At 45.3% G+C, this 15,504-nt stretch overlaps 1 protein-coding gene across 1 annotated transcript in view; it reads right to left on the bottom strand.

Moving 5' to 3' along the window:
• The window catches only part of CDKAL1 (CDK5 regulatory subunit associated protein 1 like 1), a 340,204-nt gene that overhangs the window by 186,520 nt on the left and 138,180 nt on the right, over positions 1 to 15,504 (bottom strand). The window contains exon 9 of the mRNA XM_038770667.1: positions 5,973 to 6,076. Coding sequence (XP_038626595.1) covers positions 5,973 to 6,076 — 104 coding nt within the window. The remainder of the gene's footprint in view (positions 1 to 5,972; positions 6,077 to 15,504) is intronic.

Here is a 15,504-nt window from a genome sequence, read left to right as displayed (position 1 = left end):
TTGGGGCCTCGGTCCCCTTATCTGCAAAATGGGGATATCATCCCTCTTCTCCCTCCTATGTAGACGGTGACTCCCATGTGGGAACTGATTATCTTCTAGAAGATAATCACTTGAGGGAACTGAGCTCAGCTCAACCTCAGTTCCCTCAGCTGCAAGATAATCGTGGAGAAGCAGCATGGCTCAGTGGCAAGAGCCCAGCCTTTGGAGTCAGAGGTCAAGGGTTCAAATCCCGGCTCTGCCAATCGCCAGCTGTGTGACTTTGGGCAAGTCACTTCACTTCCCTGGGCCTCAGTTACCTCATCTGTAAAATGGGGATTGAGGCTGTGAGTCCTCTGTGGGACAACCTGATTACCTTGTAACCTCCCCGGCACTTAGAACAGTGCTTTGCACATAGTAAGCGCTTAATAAATGCCATCATTATTATTATTATTATCATCATCTTGTACCTACCCCAGTGTTGAGTACGGCTCTTGGCACAAAATAAGTACTTAACAAAAACCACAATTATTACAGTAAATTACAGGTAGGAGAAGCGACGGAATATAAGTATATGTACGTTAAGTGCTTTGGCTCCAAAACCTCCCGTGGGTCTGGACACGAACGCAGAGGTGATGGAGAAGGGAGATTGGGGTGGGGAGATGAAAGGCTTTCTGGTGGAAATCAGGTTGGACACAGTCCCTGTCCCACGGGGGGCTCACAGTCTTAATCTCCATTTGATAGATGTGGTCGCTGAGGTCCAGAGAAGGGATGTGACTTGCCCAAGGTCACACAGCAGACAAGTGGCCAAGCCAGGATTAGAACGCAGGTCCTTCTTATTCTTAGGCCTGTGCTCCATCTACTAGGCCATCCTACGCCTACCAACTCTGTTCTCCCCCAAGCGCTTTCCACAGTAAGCACTCAGTAAATAGCACCGACCGACAGCTTGATTGAATCCCCTGGTTCCAGACGTGATGGAGCTGAACTGACATGGAAATTACTAATCCATGTGGACAGCGATCTGATCTCCTGTCATGTGCGTTCTCCTCAAGCTCAGCACCCAGGCCAGGCTCAATAAATAACACTGATTGACTGCGCTCTACCCATATAATTTCGGTCAAAGAGGAGAGAAGGAGGGCATAGAGAAAAGAGCCGAAGTGAATCAAAGGGACTAATGAATGAGGACGTCAAAGAAAGGGAAAGTAAATCTTCTATTTAAGAAACAAGGAGTTTTAACTTTAATAATGTCGGCTCTTTGAAATTAAATCAGTACCTCTTCTGTGGCAGAGAAAAGAACAGTCGGCGTGGGATTTCATCTCTGAAAAGCCTCCCTTTTATTTGCAGCATTATTTAACGTCGACTTAAAATGTATTTGGAAAGGGGTTGGGAATGCATTCACTCAGATATCAGCTGATGGCGTTTTTAGAAACGGGGCCATTTGGACAAATGTATAATTTGAAGGGACAGTGCAATCCACTTGGTAGAACATTAGGTTTCAAGAAAGGGATTCTGGATTCTATTCCGGGCTCAGACTTTCCTTTCCTGACTTCAGGGCATCACCTAGTGATTATGGGGGCCCAATAAACATGAGAGAGGTAGAATGGAGAGGAAATAGTTCAAATGACTTTTCTTGGCTGGGACTAAAAACACCACTGACAACAGACGTCTAAAACCCAGTATCATTTACAGTCGGAGGCTGCCTGTCACTTTACAGTCCTTCAGAGACCTCATCTTCTAGGGGTTTTCTTTCAGGACAGCAGTCACTAGAGGCTGCCTGTTGCCACACAGAAACATCTTTGACATCTATGTACAAACATCTTTATTTGTACATATATATTACTTTATTTATTTATTTATTTTACTTGTACATATCTATTCTATTTATTTTATTTTGTTAATATGTTTGGTTTTGTTCTCTGTCTACCCCTTTTAGACTGTGAGCCCACTGTTGGGTAGGGACTGTCTCTATGTGTTGCCAACTTGTACTTCCCAAGCGCTTAGTACAGTGCTCTGCACACAGTAAGCGCTCAATAAATACGATTGATGTTGATGTTTGACCCTGAAATGCTGTAAAAGTTAGGGTCCATCCTACGGCCGCTGGGTTTCACAGCCTGGAAGGACACCCCCAGTCTGAATCAATCGCAGGCTGTAACGAGGGAAACCTTAACTTCTGAGAGCTCATGACAAGTTTTTTTTTGTAATGGAATTTGTTAAGTACTTACCACGTGTCACACACTGCTCTAAGTGCTGCGGTGGGTACAAATTAATTAGGCTGGACATAGTCTCAGTCCAGTCTAAACAGGAGGGAGAACAGGTATTTAATACCCATTTTACAGTTGAGGAAACTGAAGCACAGAGAAATCGAGTGACTTGCCCAAGATCAAGAGAAGCAGTGTGGCTCAGTGGAAAGAGAATGGGCTCTGGAGTCAGAGGTCATGGGCTCAAATCCCGGCTCCGCCAATTGTCAGCTGTGTGACTTCGGGCAAGTCACTTAACTTCTCTGTGCCTCAGTTACCTCATCTGTAAAATGGTGATTAAGACTGAGCCCCCTGTGGGACAGCTGATCACCTTGTGACCTCCCCAGCGCTTAGAACAGTGCTTTGCACATAGTAAGCACTTAATAAATGTCATTATTATTATTATTATTATTATTATTATTTTATTATATAGCAGACAGAGCTGGGAGAGATTCTAAAATTCAATCAGTGAGTACTATTTATTGAGTGCTAACTGTGTGCAGAGCACTGTACTAAGTGCTTGGGAGAGTACAACAGAGTTGGCAGATACGCTGTCTGCCCACAACGAGCTCCCAGTTTAGGGAGACAGACAGACATTAATATAAAAAATATAAATAAATTATGGATATAGTCAATACATTACAGATACAATGAATAAATTACGGATGAATTCTAATTGGAGAGCACATATCCAGAAGATGTTGAAAAATCTAAGAGAACAATCAGCACCCCCCCACAGCCATGATAGCAAGGCTAGGCGGGAAACTTTCATCCTCCTCTTTAAAGCCTGTTTCTCGTTTTAAAACAGATATAACACCCACTCTTCATGTTTTCTAAGCAGGTTCACAGCTATCAGTCAGCCAGGAAACTCTCTCGGACCTTTGATATTTCCTTAGCAGTTCCCACAGAATTCCCCCCTCATTAACTGGCACTGTCGCAAAGTAAACCTAAAATGTCAGTGTCCACTAATGACCTAAATCCTGTGGGAACAACAGGCGATACTTTTTTGTTTCTCACTAGGATGTTAACCAGGGGACTTCTTGGAGGGAAAGTGAGACACTGCATTGCCAGATCACTTAATCTCTTTTATCAGTGGGTGAAGAATAGCTGTGTGTGGCCATGCCTGTGTGTGTGGGAATGTGTGTGTGAAATGCAGTGCTTTGCACATAGTAAGCGCTTAATAAGTGCCATTATTATTATTATTATTATAGTAGCCCCAGATACAACCTTGTGAGATTGGGGGGAGAAAAAATATTTCAATGGGATTAAAACACTCTCTCGCCTTCACCTTTCCAGTCTGAGCTCCACATGAAATGTCAATTCGTACCCTTGCTCCCTAAACCAAACCTTTAAATGCATCAGCCCCTGGCCCCAATCAAATGTCCTACCTTTGACCTTAAGAATTCCCTCGGGACACCCCAGAAATGCCTCTGTGGCACTGAGGATTGAGTCTGGCATATATTTTCCCTTTTTCCATCTGCTTCAATCACTTCAGTAGCCAACACTGGAGTGAGGGAAGTAAGAGGGAAAGAAGCAGAGAATTTTCATTGCATCCATCTTTCCTGGAGACTCTACTTAGGAGATGACAAAGGCAAAGGTCTTTATAGAGGCACACACGATTCCTGGTCACCTCTCTGGAATGAGGACGATATGGAATGATATGAATATCATCAAAGGCGAGCAAATAAATGAGAATTTGCATGGTAAAAAGATTAGCTCACTGAAGGACAGGATAGGTGCTTCAATCTTAACTCCATTACTTTCTTTTATGGTACTTGTTAACCACTCACTATGCGATAAACACTCTTCTAAGCACTGGGGTAGGGTCAAGTCAATTAGGGCGGACACAGTCCCTGTCCCACATGGGGCTCAGAGTCTGATGTAGGAGGGAGAACTGGTATTGAATCCCCATTTTACAGTTGAGGAAACTGAGGCACAGAGAAGTTACGCGACTTGCCCAAGGTCACAGAGCAAGCAATTTGCAGAGCAATTGGCAGAGCTGGAATTAGAACCCAAGTCCTCTGACTCCCAGGCAAGAGCTCTTTCCACTAGGCCATGCTGCTTCCCCAAGTCTCGGAGGTATGACGGGCCTCAGAGCTGACAAAAATGTTATACCAGCTATATAACACGACTACCAGCTATATAACACCAGCTATATAACACCAGCTATATAACACGACTGCACATTTTTCCCATGATGGGAACCTGGGGTGAAAATCCAGGGCTCTGTACGTTCCACTGTACTGGCTGTAAAGCGGAAATATGATATCCAGAAATACGAGCTTACAGAACGCAATGGATGGTATATACGCGCTGCAAAAAGAATGGGGAATTTATAGTTAAGGCAGTCCGAGGGCATCAGTGTGGTGGCTCACCCTGAAAATTTTCGTTATTGAAGTCACATGGGAACAGCTCGGGGAGAGTGTCAATGGTGGCTTCTGAGGGACACTTCTGCACACATACAGTGTCCCAGGCTGCTGAAATCAGCAGAGACAGAGGAGGACTGATAATTTTTTGGCACAGGAAATCCAAGTGTGGCTCTCCTCCCTCTCTCCCCTGCACCCAACGGAAGTTGGAAGTCCACCAAAGACCGAACGGCATTGAAATTTTGAAATTCAGCGGCAAGACAACCAGGGGCTCGTGGTTTACTCCAAGTTGAATACAGTGCTAGGGCTAAAACCTGTCTGGAACGCCCGCTTCCCACCCCCGACCTCTCCAGCTCTGTCTCAGCTTTCTTCCCCAGTCCCTCACCCTCTGGCCCTTCGTCACCAGCAAACCTATTAATGTGGATTCCCCAAGTCCCGGCAACTCCCCTAAGCCTCCCTCTATACTCGGGCTCCAGAACTACTAACAGAAAGGAGGCTGGTGTCTCAAAAGCCCGTTCCAATTCTCCCCGCCTTCAAAGCCTTATCGAAAGCACATCTCCAAGAGGTCTTCCCGGACTAAGCCCTCATTTCTCTTCTCCAAGGCCCTCCTGCGTCGCCCTGACTTGCTCCCGTTACTCATCCCCCGTCCCAGCCCCAGAGCACTCATGTCCATATCTGTCATTTATTTACTTATATAAATGTCTACTCCCCCTCTAGACTGTAAGCTCTTTGTCAGCAGGGAATATATCTGTTATATTGTTGAATTGAACTCTCCCAAGCACTTAGTAAAGTGCTCTGCACACAATAAGCGCTTGACAAATACAGCCAACTGACAATAAATATGACTGACTGGTTTTATGTGCAAAACGATGGAAATTGAGATGTGCCAATGTAATCCAAAACACCCTGTCATCAATCGTAACCAGAAAGATCAACGGACCGTCCACCGGAACTAAGGACACCTTAAGTTGCCAATTTCCTGTATCATAACCGGAGTGTCCTTAACATTGGGTTGGCCGTGTTGGCATCTGGGTGCAACAGCAAGATCGATTGGTCAGAGTGGTGGGGCACTACTGTCTAGACTGCTATGCTCCATCTTAAAAGAATCACGGGCTAATAAAGCCAGGTGATGTCAAGGACTTTCTCGTCTCTGTATCCTTCTATTAGCAGTGCTCGCCAGTGTGCCAACTGGCGACTGCGACTGCATTTCCAAGGGCACGGGTCAAAGGCAACATCATGGATGCCATCTCACCAACCTCTTCCAACCAAAGGACCTCTCGACTGTGAACTAACCTTCACTGCAACAGGGGCCAATGCCCGGAAAGAGATGGTCTCACGATAATAACTCCCGTGGCCACGAGAAAAATTCTTTCTAAACCTGGAGAAATCTTACCTTGAAAAGACTGTTTGGCTCTCTCCACTAGTTCATCGATAGGATAACTTGCCAAATTTCCTCTGGCGTGCTTGGTTTTGCAATAGGTACACGCGTTGAGACACCTGTTCGAAAATCAGAAATAAGCGTGGCTTATTTTCTTGAAGAAATCGGTGGCATACCGTCAGCAAATGAAGATGAATTAACATGAATAGATGACGGGTGAACATCAAAGTGCTTTAAAGGGGATGGATACAAGTCCATAGGTGATGCAGAAGTCTGAGGCTTAGGCAGGGAATCAATCATAGTACTTACCGAGCCTTAATGTGGAAATAGCGCTGTATTAAGCATTTGGGAGAGTACAATGTAACACAGTTGGTAGACACGTTCCCTGCCCACTACGAGCTTACAGTTTAAAGGATAATAATAATAATAATAATAATGGCATTTATTAAGCGCTTACTATGTGCAAAGCACATGTGCTAAGCGCTGGGGAGGTTACAAAGTGATCAGGTTGTCCCACGGGGGGCTCACAGTCTTCATCCCCATTTTACAGATGAGGTAACTGAGGCACAGAGAAGCGAAGTGACTTGAATCCCAACTATCATTTGGATCACTCAGCCAGTTCCCGATTTGTCAACTATTTTACAGATGAGGTAACAGGAACACAGAAGTGAAATGACTTGAATCATAACTATCATTTGGATCACTCAGCCAGTTCCCGATGTGTCAACTGATTGATATGCTGTGCCGAATTGGGAGAAACTCTCAGTGCGCTGAATGATTGGACAACACCCTAAATTTCAAGAAATCAGAATCTCCACCTTTCAGGCGTTTGTGGGATTAGTTTGGGTGGGTCCTATAACCGGAGCTCGGTAAAAGCTGACATTTTTCTCCATTCCAGCTTGGCAGAATGAAGAATGGAATCTTTTAAAAATAAAACAAGACAAAAAAATAAATGTTGCTCTCCCGGAAAATGAAAATGGATTTTCTTTATCGCAAATACAAAGAAGCCGTTGCAACATAATACAACACTTGGATGCCCAAACCGTAGAAGGTTGGTCACAAGGAATAACAAGAGAAGAGTGCAGCTTTTCAGTAACTGCTTGACAATGGGGAGGCCCTGAGGATCTTAAGAGATGAATTGCTATTACGTGGCTACTTCAAAATGCAGTTCCATTAAGGATATGGAAACGAATTGCCTGCAAGAGGGCATGTGTGGCTAATGGGCCTCTCAAATGACTTCCAATCAACCTTTTTGGGCAAGTCAACCACGCCTAACCGTGGAGAAGGTGGCAGATTTGACCTGTTCCCTTTTGAACCTCGTTCAGAGCGATCCATTTTTATCCATGCAGATTTAGGTCCTGTTTTCAGAGGACTTCGATGAGCTTTAGTCTGAAAAACATCGGCTCTCTGAGTGGACACTTTGGAGGGGCAATGACTCTTTTGGGGCTTGAAATCAAAAGCTTCCAGCTCAGTGGGATGTCCAGGGAAGATGGAGAGAATGGAGGGTCTGAGGTTACTCCTTTCCCGTTGCCTTTTTGGAGACCCACAGTTCATAATAATAATGATGATTATGGTATTTGTTAAGTGCTTACTAAGGGCTAGGCACTGTACTAAGCACTGGAGTGGATTCAAGCAAATCGGGCTGGACGCAGTCCCTGTCCCACATGGGGCTCCTAGTCTCAACCCCCATTTTAAAGATGAGGAGAGGGAGGCACAGAAAAGTGAACTGACTTGGCCAAGATCACACAGCAGACAAGTGGTGGAGGTGAGATCAATAATAATAATGATGGTATTTGTTAAGTGCTTATTATGTGCCCAGCACTGTTCTAAACACTGGGGTAGATACAAGGTAATCAGGTTGTCCCACATGGGGCTCACAGTCTTAATCCCCATTTTACAGATGGGGGAACTGAGGCACAGAGAAGTGAAGTGACTTGCCCAAGGCCACACAGCGGACAAGTGGTGGAGCCGGGATTAGAACCCATGACCTCTGACTCCCAAGCCCGTGTTCTTTCCACTAAGTCATGCTGCTTCTCTAATTAGAAGCCTAGACTGGATTAGAACCCATGACCTTTTGAACCCCAGGCTTGTGGTCTAACCACTACTCCATGCTGCTTATTGAGTGCTACGTGTAGGGTACTGCACTAAGCACTTGGGAGGGTATTCATTCATTCAGCCATATTTATTGAGCACTTACCATATGCAAAGCACTATACTAAGCACTTGGGAGAGTACAATAGAGAAGCAGCGTGGCTCAGTGGAGAAAGCCCGGGCTTTGGAGTCAGAGGTCATGGGTTCGAATCCCAGCTCCGCCAACTGTCAGCTGTGTGACTTTGGGCAGGTCACTTAACTTCTCTGTGCCTCAGTTACCTCATCTGGAAAGTGGGGATCAAAACTGTGAGCCCCCGTGGGACAACCTGATCACCCTGTAACCTTCCCAGTGCTTAGAACAGTGCTTTGCACATAGTAAGCTCTTAACAAATACCATCATTATTATTATTATTACAAGAGAGAAGCAGCGTGATTCCGTGGAGAAAGCACGGGCTGGGCTTTGGAGTCAGAGGTCATGGGTTCAAATCCTGGCTCCGCCACTTGTCAGCTGTGTGACTTTGGGCAAATCACTTCACTTCTCTGGGCCTCGGTTACCTCATCTGGAAAATGGGGATTGACTGTGAGCCCCCCATGGGGCAACCTGATCACCTTGTAACCTCCCCAGTGCTTAGAACAGTGCTTTGCACATAGTAAGCGCTTAACAAATGCCATCATCATTATTATTATTACAATATAACAGTAAACTGATATACTCCCTGCTTAAGAGTATCCAGTCTAGAATACAATAACAGAATTAGAAGATACATTCCCTGAGCTTGTAGTCTAGAGGGAGACAAATTCAAAAAACACACACATACACACACACACCAAGGAAAGCTTGTCTGGCAGATGATGAATGTAAATAGAGGATGGTACGGAGCGGGACCTGTAACCCACGGATCCACTCCCTCCAATAACTCCATGTATTTCATTCCAACTGGAGCCACGAAAGGCAGAAATTCAAAAACCTGGGCAGGGCAGGGCAGGGCGAGAGAAAAGATACCAAAGGCAGCAGCAGATGGTTGCTTGAAGACTGGTGTATTTGGGCATTCTGGCCTTCTGCAGCCTTACATGCCCCAGGTACCAGGATTTGGCAGCTCTCTGCAAAATAAAGCCTCATTCAGAAGACACCACAAAGCTGAGAAGTAGTGTGGCCTAGTGGAAAGAGCATGGGCCTGAGAGTTGGAGAACCTGGGTTCGAATCCCGGCTCCGCTACTTGTCTGCTGGGTGATCTGGAGCAAGGTGCTTCACTTCTCTGTAACACGCTACCTAATCCAAAGAAAAATACGGATTAAAGCTGTGGCTCAGTGCTCAGTACAGTGTCTGGTAAATAGTAAGTGCTTATTAAGTACCTTTTAAAAGAGAAAAAGGTGTCTGTGCGGTGTAAGGATGCAAGTAAAGAAAATTCTAAAAGCACAGTGCCTGGTAAATAGTAAGTGCTTATTAAGTACCTTTTAAAAGAGAAAAAGGTGTCCGTGCGGTGTAAGGATGCAAGTAAAGAAAATTCTAAAATCTGTGGCAACATCACAGGGAGGAAAGGAAGGAGGTGGTATCTGCTTTGAAAATATTCTCTTTTTGCATCTCGGGGAAAACTCTGGCATGGAACCCCACTGGGGCCCTGTGGCCATAAGACAGACCACTTATTGCAGCGTGGAGAAGCAGCGTGGCTCAGTGGAAAGAGCCCGGGCTTTGGAGTCAGAGGTCAGGGGTTCGAATTCCGGCTCCACCACGTGTCTGTTGTGTGACCTTGGGCAAGTCACTTCACTTCTCTGAGCCTCAGTTACCTCATCTGTAAAATGGAGATCAAGACTGTAAGCCCCCCGTGGGACAACCTGATCACCTTGTATCCCCCCCAGCACTTAGAACAGTGCTTTGCACATAGTAAGTGCTTAACAAATGCCATCATTATTATTATTGCACCATTTTCTAGTGTTATCCTACAACTCCAAATGAGTCCTTTTCCACCATTATCGGTCCTAGGACCCGCGCATGATGGAAAAGGGACCGAGCGGAGCTGAAAAGCTAAGGTGAAAGGGGGCCACTAAGGTCTCTCCTTCCTTGTGAATCCTGTGCCGATCAGATTGTAGAACTGAAAGCTTGCACCAGTATGTAGAGTTGGCATTTTTGCCACTTGATGCTGCCAAGTCAAGCAGTGAAACAAGGACTGGTTTTGGCAGAACACATTTGTGTACAGAAATAAAATACGCACGCACATGTGGGTAAATATGTATAGACACAACACTCCCCTTTCTTCCCAAAACTTTCAGTAATGTGCATGAAGCCCCAAGAGCCAATCCATAGATATCTCAATGCTGGATCATCCAAAAATGCCCGGGCATCTCTGTTCCTGAGTCTCTACTCTGGCTGGGAATCTTAAGAATTTTCCATTTATGCTCGGACAACCCCAAGAAAGCTGAAGGACATTTTAGTGGCCAGACCTGGAGCCTCAAGCTAATCCCAAGTTCATCCTTTGTCCTTTTTAACCTTGAACACTTGTGCATCTAATATGTTGGGAGGGTGGTTATGGTTGCTACTCTTCACATACTGGGTGCCAGACACTGAACTGTTTGGAAAAGTACAAAAATACCTTGGTTTTGATACTGTTTTTATTGTTTTTTATTCCCAAAGTGCAGTCAAAATAATGATAATAATAATAATAATTGTGGTATTTGTTAAGCATGTATGTGCCAGGAACTGAACTAAGCGCTGGGGTTGAAAACAAGCAAATCGGGTTGGACACAGTCCCCGTCCCACGTGGGGCCCATAGTCTCAATTCCCATTTTACAGACGAGGAAAGGGAGGTACAGAGGAGTCAAGTGACTTGCCCAAGGTCACACAGCAGACAAGAGGTGGAGCCAGGACTGGAACCCATGATGTTCCGAGTCCCAAGCCTGTGCTCTATCCACTAGGCCATGCTGCTTCTCACTGACGAGAGCACTTATTCTTTACTCTCGCAAAACCCCTTGAGATAGGTAGAAAGGCAGGTATTATCAGCCCCATTTTACAGATGAGGAAACTGAGGTACCGAGAGGTTAAACGACTTGCCCACAATCACCCAGAGAGCCGGAGGCCGAGACAGAATAATAATAATAATAATGGCATTTATTAAGTGCTTACTATGTGCAAAGCACTGTTCTAAGCACACTTGACACCGAATCCCAAGGCTGCCAGGATTGCGCTCTTCTACGAAACCCTGCCTATAAGGAGCTTACTCTCCACCAGGTGAGATGGAAAAACAGATATTTACTAAAAGAGCAGAATAAATATTTTACCAGAACAGCAGCATGGCTCAGTGGAAAGAGCACAAGCTTTGGAGTCAGATATCATGGGTTCAAATCCCGGCTCCGCCACTTCTCAGCTGTGTGACTTTGGGCAAGTCACTTAACTTCTCTGGGCCTCAGTTCCCTCACCCGTAAAATGGGGATTAAGACTGTGAGCCCCCGTGGGACAACCTCATCACCTTGTAACCTCCCCAGTGCTAAGAACAGTGCTTTGCACATAGTAAGTGCTTAATTATTATTATTATTATTCAGTATACCCTACAGCTGTACACACCTACACACACACATACAAGCATCATCTACTGCACTTCTGGCCAAACACAATGGTCAAACACTGTACAGTTCCACAAAGACACAACGACAGCTTCTGTGATCTGTGGATTAGTCGCAAAGGCCTGCAAACAAGATGAGGGAGAAAGTACGACGCGACTTCCAGAGTCGAGAGAGAGAGAGAAAAAGAGAAAGGCAACGTTGCTTTCGACCGGTTCCTAGAAGACAGCTTTTCAAGGATCCAGCAGTTACGCAGCCCCATCATTTCGACATGTCATGCTTCCCATTAAGATACAGGAACTTATGGAACATTCAACCGAGAGCTCACTTATCTGAAAACAATTAAATGATTGTTCTCAACAAGAAGGGCAATGCCAACTCCTCCAACCGTCGTGAAAACAAAAGATCTTTGAATGTTGACTCCTGAAAGCCAAACCAACCAAAAAAAAAAGAAAGGGGTGGGGAGACAGCTATTGGAGAGAAAGATAGATGCAAAAATCCCACACGGAGCTGAGCCTGGCTGTTGGGGTGACAGAATATACGGTCCACACCAAACCTACTGATCTTTGTCCCGGTGGTTACATGGAGACAGGATACGGGAACAGCTGCAAACCGCAAAGATGGAGGAAGATTATGTGGCTCACTTAATGGCATTATCCCCTGATGTCTTATGTTTTGATTGGAACGTTTTGTTTGTTTGTTTTTTAATCTCCATGAAAGGAACGGGAGCTTAAATAATTACCTATTTTCACAATAAATAAGCCCTGCCTCTCAGAGTGTATTAGAAAAAAAGAGGAACCCTATCAGTTGACTTTTTTTTTTGGGTATCTGTTAAGCCCTTACTATGCGCCTGGCACCCAATTAAGCTCTGGGGTACATACAAGACAGTCAGATTGGATACAGTCCATGTCCCATATGGGGCTCACTGTCTTCATCCCCATTCTACAGATGCGGCAAATGAGGCACAGAGAAATGAAGTGACTTGCTCAAGGTCACAGAGCAGACAGGTGGCGGAGCCAGGATTAAAACCCAGGTCCTTCTGACTCCGAGGCCCGTGCTCTATCCACTAGGCGATATTGCTTCTCATGCACGTATTAGGCAGGGAGTCCAAGGAAATGTTACTGAACACTTGGTGCAGCACACTGTACTAGGTGCTTGGAAGAACAGAAAAAGAAGTGACACCTTACCTGCCCACAAAGTGTTTGCACTCTAATGGGAGGCAAAGAAAGAAAACTATTTCTAGGCATGGTCAAAATTAAGAATTGAATCAATATCAGACTAAGCACACGCACCAGAGAAATTCGATATTGCCTGTTCTGCAGCACTGACAGTCCTCTCCTGTTCCATGTTCCTGGAAAGTTTCCCTTTTCAGTTGGCTCCTCTCTACTGGGCAGACCAGAGGTACTTCAGGACTTTGATGCTTTCCTCTTTTCCTAGTCAAAAACGTGACTAAGCAAATGCTATTATTTTTTTCCATGCCTTTGATGTTAGTATACTCTACGCACGCCCGATCAGTTTGCCTTGATTTTGGGGAAATTCACCAAAGGATGCCAACCTCTAAGCTTTCCCACTGTGACATCCTAAATCTCCAAAGGGCTTGGATCTCGGAAAACCAGGCTGTGGCCTAGCGGCCTCCACTATATTGAAGTAACATCAGTCAAAAGTGAGTGCAAAAATCTGGGAAACTGAGAATGCCCCCCAAGGTAGGGTATGCAGCAGCTGAAAGAAGCATTTGCCTAGTAGACAGAAGGACCTGGTTCCTAATCCCGGCTCCACTACTTGTCTGCTGGGTGACCAGAAGCTAATCACTTCACTTCTCGGTGCCTCAGTTACCTCAGCTGTAAAATGGGGATTAAGAACGTGAGCCCCATGTGGGTCACGGACCGTGTCCAGCCTGATTAGCTTGTATCTACTCCACGACTGGTTTGTATATATTTATTACTCTATTTATTTATGTATTTTACTTGTACATATCTATTCTATCTATTTTATTTTGTTAGTATGTTTGGTTTTGTCTCCCCCTTTTAGACTGTGAGCCCACTGTTGGGTAAAGACTGTCTCTATATGTTGCCAATTTGTACTTCCCAAGCGCTTAGTACAGTGCTCTGCACACAGTAAGCGCTCAATAAACACGATTGATGATGATGATGATGACTGACTACCCTTGGCACATTGTATCCACTTTAAAAATGCTATTTTAATTTAAAAAATCCTTGACCTAGCAGCCAGAGTCCATCTGAGGGAAAGAAAAGCTGCTGTGGAGAGGATCTGCACCGCCCCCGCTCTCCCTTACTCCATCCCGCTCTCCCCGATCATACTCTAGCCTCACTCCGAGAAGGCGGACAGCCACAATTCAGACATTCCAGAGGGAGCAGGTGGGGAAATTCCTGGTTGTTAACTGCGTGGCTGCTCTAAACTTGTAAATTTTTTAAACACAAAGAGGAGCCCCAAAGCCTCCCGCACTCTTTCTGTCTCTTCGGGGCACACCGATCCATTTTGAAAGTTTCAGAGGCAATTTCATAACACCTCCCCACAACAATGGAGTCTGAGATATTTCCTCCGCTTACTGAGCCAGAAATGTTTCTCTGGGTCCCCCAATCCCTCAGGTTGAAGACAATTCTTGTTCTGTTCTCTGAGGAGACAGAACAGTTGGCCACCAAAAAGTCTAGTACTTCACAAACTTGGAAACCTGCAAAATTCCCTCATCTGCTTTCTCTTCTCTGAGCTCCCAAAATCCTTTCTTTAGAAAGTCTCATTTTCTGATCCTCTTTATCCGTGTTGTTCTCCCTGGTGTTCTGCCCCACTTTCTCTTAAAGTTTCGGAGGTCATTTTACATCCCCTGATAGAATGACGTCTGGTGCCTAACCCTGGTGGGAAAAGTCTTGGTGGGGTGGGGAGAGGCAGCCAGCAGGGGAAGGCCACCAATTTTCAAGATATTTTAAAAGTTGTTATTTATCAACTGTTTACTAGGTGCCATGCACACTGCTAAGAGCTGGGACAGATACAAGATGCTCACATCGGACAAGGCCTCTGGGCTCACCCATCTAAGAGGAAGGGAGAGCAGGTATATCATCTCCATTTTACAGATGGGGAAACTGGAGGCCAGAGGGGTTGAGTAACTTGTCCAAGAGCACTGAAGCAAGCCAGGGGCAGAGTTGAAGAGTACCTGGATCTCCTGACTTCAACCACAAGGCTCTTTCCACTAGGCAGCACTGCTTATCCTGCTCAAAACTGTCCTTGATGAAGTCCACCAGAATCCCCAACCACATATTTTCTACTGAGGTTCTAACCGCATTTATTTTGCTGTATCCACGCTTAGCATTTTCACATGTGATGGTGCTGGGGTGGGGTTTGGCACCTGGTAACTAGACTGCAAGCTCCCTGTGGGTAGGGAATGTGTCTGTTTACTGTTATACTATACTCTCCCAAGCGCGTAGTATAGTCCTTTGCACATAGTACGCACTCAATAAACACAACTGAATGAGGGAATGAACGAACAGTGACTAGAACCAATTTTGGCGGCTGGCGCTACCGGTTGCCGCAAGCGTTTTGAAATAGATGTGATGGGGTAGTTTTATGAAAGGACTGGCTTGTAGAAAAGAAGGGGATAAATCAAGGATGATTCAAACTCCAGCAATTTATCATCGGAGATTAAAGGGGCTGCCCTTTGGTAAAGACGAATACTAGGATTTCCAAATCTCTTCAAAAAGAAGTTAAGGTTAAATGCGCGGGAAGACGCGAGAGTCTTTGGACTCCATTAGAACTAGGGTTTTCAGGAACCAAATTATCCTGGCTTCTTTTTCTCGCGGATTTTTCGGCTAAAATGACTCCTCGAAGCTGGCCTTGCTGCTGTTCATTCAGGGCCTGTTCGCAGTCTGAATCGTGTCTGTCCAGACGCTGCCAT

This window comes from Tachyglossus aculeatus, chromosome X2 (genome assembly GCF_015852505.1).
Source record: "Tachyglossus aculeatus isolate mTacAcu1 chromosome X2, mTacAcu1.pri, whole genome shotgun sequence".
In the NCBI taxonomy this organism is placed as follows: Eukaryota; Metazoa; Chordata; class Mammalia; order Monotremata; family Tachyglossidae; genus Tachyglossus; species Tachyglossus aculeatus.
Note: the sequence above shows the minus strand (reverse complement) of the source record. Positions and strands in the feature narration are given on the sequence as shown.